The 11,189-nt window shown below is 51.7% G+C and overlaps 1 protein-coding gene across 1 annotated transcript; it reads right to left on the bottom strand.

Moving 5' to 3' along the window:
• Nucleotides 1-1,231: 1,231 nt before the first annotated feature.
• LOC133046990 (UL16-binding protein 1-like) lies at nucleotides 1,232-10,746 on the bottom strand. The gene is made up of 5 exons (XM_061130028.1): nucleotides 10,565-10,746; nucleotides 5,396-5,647; nucleotides 4,895-5,170; nucleotides 4,155-4,287; nucleotides 1,232-2,987 (listed from the first exon to the last, which is right to left on the bottom strand). Exons 1-4 carry the CDS (start codon nucleotides 10,635-10,637, stop codon nucleotides 4,172-4,174), a joined length of 717 nt encoding a protein of 238 aa, XP_060986011.1. The 5' UTR covers nucleotides 10,638-10,746; the 3' UTR covers nucleotides 1,232-2,987; nucleotides 4,155-4,171.
• Nucleotides 10,747-11,189: the final 443 nt, after the last annotated feature.

Here is an 11,189-nt window from a genome sequence, read left to right as displayed (position 1 = left end):
CAGCCACTGCACCTGCTTTGTTCCTGACACAGTGAGCCCCCACCTGGAATCTGCATGTGTTCAATCCCTGTTTCTGATGAAGCCCACTGGAGATACCATCTCCAAGCAGCATTCCTGACCTTTATTTAGCCAAAGTCCTCCTGTGTTACCAGCCAGCGTTCTTGGACTCGATCAATAGAAGTTGATAAAAGGCCAGACACAGATTCAGGGGAAAAGAAGCTTCATTGGGACTCATGAGGGAGCAAAAACAAGTAACATGTTCCCTTGCTGGCTCCAGAGCGTGGGGGATCCGGTCCTACATATGAGATGAGGGTGGGGGCGGGTCCTGGGTTCTGACCAGGGGGATGACCTGGGTGGTTTGTTCCCCTTGGTGGCGCTGTGTGCAGGGATCATGACCAGTACCTGCTTTTGCTCCTGGCTGCTCTGAAATCGCTTTGGGTTTTTGGTCTTTTTGCATCTTGTTGTTGATTATTTGCCCCAACTGCACAGGCACACAATTATTTTCAGCCCCTTATAATTTCTTTGTATTTTGATGCTTGATGTGACTTTTGTCCAGGTACACTCACTGCAGCAAACTGTCCCAGCCTGTCTCATGACCCACTGAGGGGTTCTACACCCTTATTCTGAAGGGTTAAGGGGCCGAAGATTTCTTCTATCCAAACTTCTCCCTGCTGGACAGGGACCACTGAACTGAGCCTCCCCTCAAGGTGCAGAAGTCCCTCACAGGGACCTACATGGATCTGGGCCACCCTCCACTGGAATGGGCTATATTTCTTGAGCCACCATGAGTGTTATTTCAAACTGGTAGATCCTAGAGACACAAAGTCAATCACAAGGTTAAACAAACAAGGACTAGAAAGGATAGAACAACAATAGACATTAAAGGCCCTAGAAAGGGAAGGAACCAGGTTAACTTTGAGAGGACTTTCTTTTTTTCTAAACTCTTGGTGGAGGCAAAATCTCCCATGACAAACTTGTGAAGCCCCTCTACCTGTATATTTGAGGTGGATAGTTACAACTTAATGTAAGGTGCATATTTCCTTAATATTGATCTCAGAGAGACAGCAGTGAGCTGTGCTAAGGAGGGATCTTAGTTTCCTGCCCAGGAATTGAACCTGGGTAGCTTGGTGTAAAATGAGGAATTCTAGATACTAAACACCAGGGGCAAGATGCTAAGTTCGCTTGGCTCTTACTGTCTTTCAAAGTAAGAATGTTTCAAGGAGGCAAAAACTGTAAAAATAGGTACCAATGTTATTACTGGAGACATACAGAGAAACAGTTTATTTAATATGGAAGCAAAGCGGAAATATACACCCAGAGAGGAGTTCAGGCATCCTGATGAGCAGCACAAAGAAGCTAGGCGAGGGATTTCACACACACATACATTTCTCTATCCTCCCTAGTGGGTCAGTTGGTAAAGAATTTGCTTGCAATGCAAGAGACCCGGGTTCGAACCCCAGGTTGGGAAGATCCCCTGGAGAAGAAAATGGCAACCCACTCCAGTACTCCCCTGCCTGGAGAATCCATGAACAGAGGAACTGGCAGCTTACAGTCCATGGGATCCCAAAGAGTCAGACATGACTGTGCAACTAAGCTTCTTTCACTTTCACTTCCGTACATGCATCTATTCTTCCCCGACTCCCCTCCCATCCCCACCCAGGCTACCACATAACACTGAGCAGAGTTCTATGTGCTATACAGTAGGTCCTTGTTGGTTATCCATTTTAAATAAATCAGTGTCTACATGTTGATCCCAGACTCCCTAACTATCCCCCCATCCTTTCCCCCTGGCAACCATAAATTCATTCTCTAAATCTGTGAGTCCCTTTCCGTTTTGTAAGTAAGAGCACTTGTATCACGACTTTTTGGATTCCACATATAAGTGATGGCAAAAGGTGTTTTTGCTTCTCTGTCTGACGTATGTCGCTCAATATGACAATCTCCAGGTCCATCCATGTTGCTACATATGGCATTATTTCATTCTTTTTGACACTGAGTAACATTGCACTGGATATATGTCCACATCTCTCTCCACTCATCTGTCAGTGGACACGAAGTGGTTTCCAGGCCTGGCTGCTGGGAACAGCGCTGCCATGAACACAGGGTGCACGCATCCGCTCAGACCATGTTTTCTCAGAAGCACCAGGTACATTTAATCCCATAAGGGGGAGAAATGGTGACACATCATGACTTCTCTCGTGAGAGAGAAACTTAAATACTGCAAGTTTTCTGGAGTACTGAGATTTTGATTTAAATAGCAGTAGCATAATAAATGGGCTTCCCCAGTGGCTCAGATGGTAAAGAATCCGCCTGTCAATGCAGGAGACACAGGAGACGCGGGTTCAATCCCTGAGTTGGAGAGGTTCCTGGAGAAGGAAACAGCATCCCACTTCAGTGTTCTTGCCTGGAGCATCCCATGGACAGAGGAGCCTGGCGGGCTACAGTCCACGGGGTCGCAGAGAGTCGGACAGGACTGAGCGACTAACATTTTCACTTTCAGCATAATAAATTATTAAGGGAGACAGTCATAAATAAAACTTTGCTCAATTGAAAATAGGCTGAGGTGGTTTCTCTAGACACAGAAAGAATCCCTGAGTTGTATAATAGCAAATGGCATTTTTCTTGCAATATCATTTGCAAGAATGAGGTCACGAGGCACAGAAGAGTCTAACTATCCACAAACTAGAATAAGATGAAAAATGTCCTGTTTCTGGAGATTTCTTCAAGTACTTGAATATTTAAGTATAGGTATTCCATCACGTATCACCAAAAAAAAGTGGTGAAATAAATTGTTTCTGTTTTTGTTTTTTAAGATGCTGAGTAGGATTTCATCAAATGTGATAAAGGCCATGAGATGATGCATCTACTGTGTCACAGCAACCGGATAACATACTCAGGATCCATAGGGTCTGATCTCCTGGATCAAAAGAGAAGAACAAGAGAAAGGCAGACAGAGCACCTGTTGGGCTTCCTGGGAGCACCATCTCCTGCAGAAAAGAAAGAGGTTGATCCAGGAGCGTGAGGAACTCCTGTCACTTTTCTGGGGCTGCCCCTCCCCAGGCCCTCCAGCCCCGCCCTCACTGAGGGGCTCCTATGTCCCCACCCCCACCCCAGGCCCACAGCTTCTTGTCCCCTCCTCCTTCCTTCCTGCATCACAGTCACCCCAGGCCTGACACCCCCTGCTCAGGCTCAGGACTGGAGCCAGGGAGCAATCAATCTGCTCCCTTCACTCGAGTCCGGATCCTCCCCGAGGGGGGCCTAAAGGACCAGGGAGCAGGTCCCCAGAGGAGGGGCCTTGCCTCCTGACAGCCTTGGGGGGCTGCAGGCAAACCTCCTTCCTTCCCTCCCCTCCAGCCTCTGAGCCAGCAGCACACACAGCTCTCAGGACCAGGGTCCCTGCCCCCATCTCTTCCTGGTCCCGCCCAGCTGGGCGCCTCCACCCCAGCTCAGGCCCACCATCCCCAGGCACCTCTGCTCAAGGCAGGGCCGCTCAGTGATGGAGGCTCTGGGTCCCCAGGAGGCTGGTGACGGGCAGGCCACAGGCGGAGTCAGAACTGCTGCTGCTCCAGGAGCACAGGCCTGGCCTCGCCCCTTCCCACAGTCTCTGCTGTGGGGCTCCTGCCTTGCCTGCTTGGCCCAAGCCACTTCCTGTGAGAACAGGCCTTTGGAGTTGGGTCTGCAAAGGCCTTCCCAGCCCTTCCTCCTGGGATGAGAGCCCGGCCCCTCTCATCTCAGCCCCTGGGTGGGTCCCCTCCCCGCTGACACGTCATGTGGAGCCCCCATGCTGCTCTCAGCCCCGGGAGTCCTGCCCTCGCCCTGAGCGCCTGCTGTTCTCACACCACCCACCCTGGGCCCTGCCAGCCCGCGGTCTGTGCTCAGCCAGGGGACGTGGCTCAACCCTTTCAGCACCAATAGGCCCTCAGCCTAGCAAGGGCCCCTCCCTTTTGACAATGTCACCTGACACTGGGGACCTCTCAGATCTCAGGGCTGAGCTTGTTTGAGTTCTGCTCTCAGATGACATGGGGTCTTATCCACCTGCTCATTTCCAGGACGTGGAGGTTCAGTGAGGGGCAGGGGTCAGCTGGGATTCACCTTCCCCGTCCTCACACCAGGCCCTGTGCCCCTGCCTTCCCTCTGGATTCTGCCCTCAGTACCTGTTCCTTAAAAGGACTCAGCCGAGGAAGACAGTTATGATGAAACTGGTGAGGAGCACGGGGAGGATCCAGGCTTTGGACTTGATGGCTGTGGCCGTGGGCTGGACTGTAGGTGGCCCCATGGTCAGTGATGCTGCAAGGAGAGTAAGAGTGATGCCCTTGTCCAGACCCCAAACTCGGCAGATGCCTCCTCGCCCCCGACTCAGGTACCCCTACTGTGCAGACAGTTTGCACCCATCACATGGAGGCCCCAGTGATAGATCCCCAGGTGAGATGGGGGGAAGGGAGGAGCCCAGTCCTCAGGGGCTCTGACAGCTGATGGGGGAGCAAGGTTTCCAACACAGCCACTCAGTCCTGCTGTGACTCAGAGACGGTGACGTGAGGATGGAGTCCTCAGGAGCTGAGAGCAGAGGTGGTGTTGACAGATTTCCAGAAGGAGGATTGGTGACATTTAAAAGAAGATTCTGGAAAGAGGGTACAGTGAGAAATAAATCCCAGAAATAAAAAAGATGTCTACAGGCTTCGCATCAGCAAAAATCCATGTTCAATCTTCCAAAGGCCTGTGCTGTGAGGAGAGATGTCAGGAGGGGGAAGAGGAAGGAGGATGACAGAGCATCCCCGGTTCATTGTTCTCCCAGGACAACACTACTCCGATGGATCAGTTTCTCAAACACACACACAGAGGGGTGGGTCCATGTCACCATGAGGGGACTGTCACTTTCTCCTCCCTTCTCACTTACCTGAGGTCTTCAACATTTTCTCCCAGCGCACCATGAAAGCCTGAAGCCAGGCCGGACAGTCTCCCATGGAGACCTTCTTCAGGAACTCGGTCACAGCTCTGTCATTCTCCCACTTCTCTTTCATCCATCTGCCTCCAGGGTGATCCACTCTCCAGTGTCCATTCTCCGAATCAAAGTGGAGGCTCATTTGTCCATTCAAGCCAAACTGCCAGGATCCACTGATGTGTCTGTCATCCTCACAGCGACATGTCATCCTGGCCTGCAGGGTGAGAGGGTCTGCTCCCACCATGGGAAAGAAAGAGCTCAGCCTCTGGGCTTGACAGATTCTTTGCCCCACCTGGGTCCACCTCCCCTAGGTCCACGTCCCCTGGGCCCAGCTGATCTGGCCCTGGTCTCTCATGCAACAGCTGCTCTCTCCACTGGACGACTAGGGAAGGACCAACATCCAACTGCATTTTAAGCCCCCATCTGCTCCTCCTGTACTTGGACTTTCTAACTTACCCATGACCGTGTGTTTCTCCAGTGTAAAGTCAAGCAGGTGGTCCCTGATGTCTCCAAGTGTTTCGATCTGTGTTTCCCAGGCCTTTGTGGCTTTCACTTCTTCTCCCAATGGACTTGTGAATATGATCTTAGCATGACCGCAATCATAGGAGAGAAAAACCTCTCTGTCCACATGGCCTTGAACCTCACACCACGGCTGTCTAGGTCTGGGCTGAGGATTGATGGTGAAGTTATAGGACAGAGAGTGAGCGTCTGTGAAGGCAAACCGCAGAGAGGGTGAGGGTGGGAGAAGAAGACCCATAGGCCTCCTCCCCCAGGTCTGTGGCAGCAGAGGAAGGCTGCGGGCTGGGCTGACAGAGCAGGACCCCCACCTGCCCCCCACCCTCACCAGGCACGACTGAGAAAGACGATGAAGCCTCAGGCAGGCAAGAAACCACACAGCCCTGGAGACGCCCCGTTTCCACTCTGCTTACAAGCTTCCCACGTGGGACGAACCAACACATTCGTTTCCCAGGGATGGGCCAGGCTGGTTCAGAAGGAAAGGCCCAAACTCAGAGGATGTCAGGTTCTCTCTGAGTGTCTGTGGAAGAGGCAGAGGGTAAGGGGGCTGTTCCTGAGGAAGCGGATCACAGCCAGTGGGGGTGTGGGTGGGGAGGATGAGCACAGAACCCAAAGCTGGACAAGGGAGAGTTAATAATTATGGGTCACTGGGCTTAGCAAGGTCGGGGAGACGCTGCTGATCTCCCACTAGGATGGGACTTGGAAGCCTGGAGAAAGGCCTGGCCCACATGGCATGAAAGAGAAAGTCCAGAACTTCCAAGGCAGGAGATAGAGGAGGGGATCCAAGGCTCAGAGAAGTGAATCTGCCAGGGCGGACACGGTGTGAAAGGGCAGGAGTGTGTGCAGTCCACCAGCTCCACGGGAAAGCCTGATGGGCTCTATGGAGCCTGAGAGGAAAGCGTGGATGAGAAGCATCTCCAGTAGCTCAAGGATGACTTTTGCAGAAGGTCAGGGATGGTGGTAGGACTTGGTGTTCCTGTGGGCTTCTATCAGGAACAGGGATGGAAGTTGTGGAAAAATCAGATTTCAGGTGGGGGTGCTCTAGGTCAGCAGAAAAGAGGTGCAGGGGTCAAAGTGATTAGAGAGTCTCAATGCCAGCCAGGGCCTGACTGCAGAGAATATGATGCTGGCTGATAGCACAGGGTGATCCGAAAGGCAAACAGATGGGCAGGAACCTAGATACAAACTGTACCATTGAAAGAATTAAAGAGAGACAGAACACAAGCCTGGATACTCAGGAAGCCAAAAGCAGCCATCCCTACCAAACATCTGATCCAGGCCCATTTTCCAGATCTGAGCCACTTCTCAGAAGGTATCAACAGAGAAAAAACCACGTTCTAAAGAGGAGGGCATTTTCATCATCACATCTAGTGCAAAAATCCTTCCATTCTTTCCCAAAGAGCCACATGGTTATTTCCTGGGGTAAGTGAACCTGCAGAAGCAGAAACTACTCTCACATTCACACTGCACCTAGTGTGTTTCTGATATCATGCACAGGAACCGTAGCATCATCGTCCCCCAATTGTTGAAGCAATGCTCGGACTACTAAGTCATCAGTGGACAGCAGTCCAGGTTCTGCTTACAGTGGTTATCACTGGGTCCACAGACCACAGAGCAGTCATTTCACATGCCCTGGACTTGTGACATGCATGGAGACATGAGTAGCTAGTAAATTATTGTGGGGTGAAGGCTGCTGTATTAGTGAACTCCAGATTCAGACCTCAGACCCTACCTTCCCATCCCCAATAGTACGTGTACACAATATCCTGGAGGAAATACAGAGACAAGTAACCAAGCTACAACCTCTGGAGGGCTTCAGGGGTGTGGTCCCTATCCTAGCTCCAATTAATTACCACTGTGGCCATAGGTTTCCTGTAATAGTACATAAGAAATATTTTAGGCTTCACAGACCCTAGGTCTCTGCTGCAATCTACTGTCCCAGCACAAAAGCAGTCACAGTTGGTGAACGGTGAGCGTGGCTGGAGCTGCTTCCTGGGCAGATGACCCAGCAGAACCAGTGGCATCAGAGGCATCTGTGGTCAGAAAGGTGCTACAAGCCATTTTCTACTTGAAGGCTCACAACAGAGACCCCGAGTATCCTGAAGTGAGGCCATGTCACTTGCCGTGAGGAAAGTCACACCATTTAAACGTGGCTCCTGGTGTGGTCCTGGGGCCTGGCAGAGATGAGGTCTCTGGTCATGGAATGTCAGAGTTGCCCATCGTGATGTGGGCTCATTAACCCCTAATCATTAGTTCAGCTAGACCAGCCAGCATAGGATAGAAGTGGTTATGTGTTTGGCATAATAGGGCCACAGGGAACAAACAAGACCCACCAGCAGCAGACCTAGATGTGACACTAGAGTTGTTATGTGGTCACTATCCTCTGCTCATGCCTGTGGCTTCCCCTATGGCACTTTCGACCAAGGTAGCTACTCTGTAATAAAGGAGCAGGGGCATTAGCCCATAACTGCTGGACGGTTTTTACTTTCCTAAGAAAAAGTACTGCATGTTGAAGACAAATCATTCCCAAAACTAGTGAAAGAAAGCAAAACTTTAAAGGTGAATCACGAGCATTGTCTTTAGAAGTTAAGAAAATAAAAGGCAGTTGGTAGTAAGATTGTTAGTTCAAATATGTGTGTTTAAACAATTTTAAAACTATTTTGTAAGAATATACCTATACCTCAAAGGCAACTATGTGTAAAAAATTTACACAAACATTTTCAGTTCAAGCTAATAAAAGTGATATTGAGAAAGCATTCCACATCAGTAAGTCTGTTTTAGAAAGTTCAGATGCTAAAGCATTCCTAAAGCTCAGTGTTCTGAAAGACAAATCTGCTTCTCTGATGCTGGGTGATGCATGTGACTAGCTGGCTCCAAGTGGGCCTCGACAGGCACCTTCCTCCTGACGCTGCGGGACTGTGAGAGGAGCGTCAGACACAGGCCCCCAGGGCTGCACGGACCTCTGTGAGACACCAGGCCCTTTGCTGGAACTGCACCTCTCCTCTGGATCGAAGGCCCAGCACAAGCCATCACATAAATGGTTTATCAGGACAGTTGACTGTCTGGGCTATTTGGTAACCCTCTTTCAGGTACTCGGCCACATCAAACGGGTAGATGTCCACTTAGGGTGTTTGGCCAGAGTCATAAACACGTGGGCTCTTTAGTAGCAGCATGCTGACTTCTTAGTTGTGGCATGCAGGATCCAGTTCCCCAACCAGGGATCGAACCCAGGCCCCTGCATTGGGAGTGTGGAGTCTTAGCCACTGGATCACCAGGGAAGGCTGGAGAACTCATTAATAACCAGACTTTCAAAAGCCATCCATCGATCTGTGTTTTTACTGTTCCCCAGACAGTGAGAGTCCATGGGGAACAAGACTCTGGAGAGGGACTGGCTTTGCTCTTAACTTGAAGTTGTTCAATGACAGAGCTCCTAGGAGCCAGGTCTTTGTGCAGGACTTCCTTCTGACCAGGTAGCTCATTCCACAGGCAATCTGAACAGCCATGTGAACTAGCTTTTGTTGAGAAGTTGCCTGCGGACTATTGGCCTCTACATATTTGCACTGTCATAAAAATAATTTAAGATCCCCCAAGTTCATGTAAGGCAATCCACCATGGGCTTTTCCCCTTCTTCTGTTCACACATGGGTAATAGGAAGATTTCTGTGATGAAGATCTCGTAGCTTACAACTTTCAGGGAGCATCGTTGTCACCTGAATTTCAGAAGCTTGATCTCTAACTCTTTTTACAAATGCTTGTTGCTCTTTATCTGGATCTTTTTCATCTACATAAACCCCATGGAAAGTACACCAAAAGGTACCTTCTCAGAGTACATCTTTTGAGTTCCTCTCCCTGGATAGATACTTTGATATCATTCACCTTAGCTTTGGCCTCCAAAAGAGTGATGCTTCTCAAGTCCTACTCCTCTACCCACAAGGGAGGATAACTGGAGATGGGGGCTGTATTGTTGGGTGTGTTCCCTCTCACACACTGAGACATCTGGGAAGGACTGGGACTGAGACAGCCCTTGGGAACTACTGCTGGCGCTGATGCTATCTTCCAGTTCAATCCTTCTCACACTATGAAGATGCAAATCAGCTAATACTAGTACTACAAGAAATATACCTGGACAGCAAATCCCTCGGCTGATACAAAACACACGTGTAGACACGGCTGGAGCTGCGTGTACAGGATCATAAATGGGCTCCTCTGCTGGTCGTTTTGTCCAAGGCTGAAGTTTTCCTTCCTCAATTTCTGGATGGCAACTTTTCCTTCGTTTCAACTCTAAGACTGTGAAGCTTTCTGAAGTTACTGTCAAGTTGAGCTGCATTTAGTATCATAACTTCAGAATCTACTTTGCCAGGACAGGACAGCTCAAGCCCAAACACTGATACAGTGCTTGGGAGTACCGGGGGCAGGGGGCGCCGGGGCGGCAGGCAGCCTAGCGGACCCGAGCGATACCGGCGGCGGCCTTTCGGATGCGCGTCCCCGGGAGACCCGCCCGCACATCTGTCCGCTCGGAGCTCCCGCCTCCACCGCCCAGGAGAATCTCGGTCACTCGCCGCCGCCCACCCCTGCCCAGGGCCCCGGACGGCCGTGGAGCTCTCCTCGCCCGGCCGCCCTGCAGGTGTTAACTGATCGGTGATAAAGAGCGCTGGTCCTTCAAGGGCCGACAGCAGTAGGGACCAGAAGGGGCTCTGCGCGCAGATCGCGGGCTGGTGCTTTTCGGGGCGGTTCTGGGTCATTCCCCGCGGGGAGGCAGACGGGTCCCAGCCCGCCGGGCTCCAGGACTCCCACTTCCCAAGGGGCGGGCTGGGCCCTGAGGGGCCTCAACAGCATTCCCTGTAGCGTCCTGGCCCCCTCTTCTCTTAGCGTCACCTCCCAAACTCCGCGCATTACTGCTTCACCCAAGGCACCGCTGTTCTGCTCTGGAGAGCCGGCAAGTAGCCCGTGGGAGCCACCGAGGCGCAAAGGGGCCAAGGGAAGGGAAAGAGGAGGCGGCCGCGGCGCCACCCCGCGAGGAGTTTCGCGAACCCCCGCGCCGTCACCACCCCTGTTCAGGTCGTAACTCACCCAACTTCCCCGCCCCCCGCAGCTTCATCCCCGAGCTCACCGCCGGGCGTCCCGCTGAAGCAGACAATCAGAAGCAGGACCAGGAAGCCAAGGCGGGTCTCGGGGCCACCCATCGCTCCCTTTGCCACCTGGATCTCAATTTTGCACGAGAGGAGGATGCCAGGTCAGGTGAGCGGATCCTTTCCTCGGAGGCACGTTCTGCACTTCTCTGGCAGCCGGCAGATCCTCTGCGCGGAGGCCAACCCCGGGGCGGGGCCGGGCCGGCGCCGGCGTCACCGGGTGAAACCGCTTCCGTTCTGGGCTCTGCCCCACTCGCCGCTGCAAGGGCTGTTGCCGCCGCCTCTTCCCACTTGAGCTGTGCTTGGGCTGAGAGCCAGAATCTTCCTAGTTAGATCATTGTGTCATTCTGCTCTCCCTAATTAATAGAATTTGATCAGAGGTCAGGGAAGAATGTCTGGCAAGAAGGTCCTGGAGGGGAGAGCTCAGGGCTCCTCCTTCCCCATTTGAGCTTGCCTTGGATGATCTTTGACCTTGCACTGTACTGAGTTTACTCAGGGTTCTCCACACCATCTTATGAAAACCTGAAGGAGCTTTTCAGCCAGCCCAGTTACTGTTTCCGGTGCTAGTTCCCGTGGCAACCATCCAGGGGAAATTAAAGTTCCTGA

The sequence above is a fragment of the Dama dama genome, chromosome 26 (assembly GCF_033118175.1).
Source record: "Dama dama isolate Ldn47 chromosome 26, ASM3311817v1, whole genome shotgun sequence".
NCBI lineage: Eukaryota > Metazoa > Chordata > Mammalia > Artiodactyla > Cervidae > Dama > Dama dama.
This window is presented reverse-complemented; position numbering and strand designations above follow the sequence as displayed.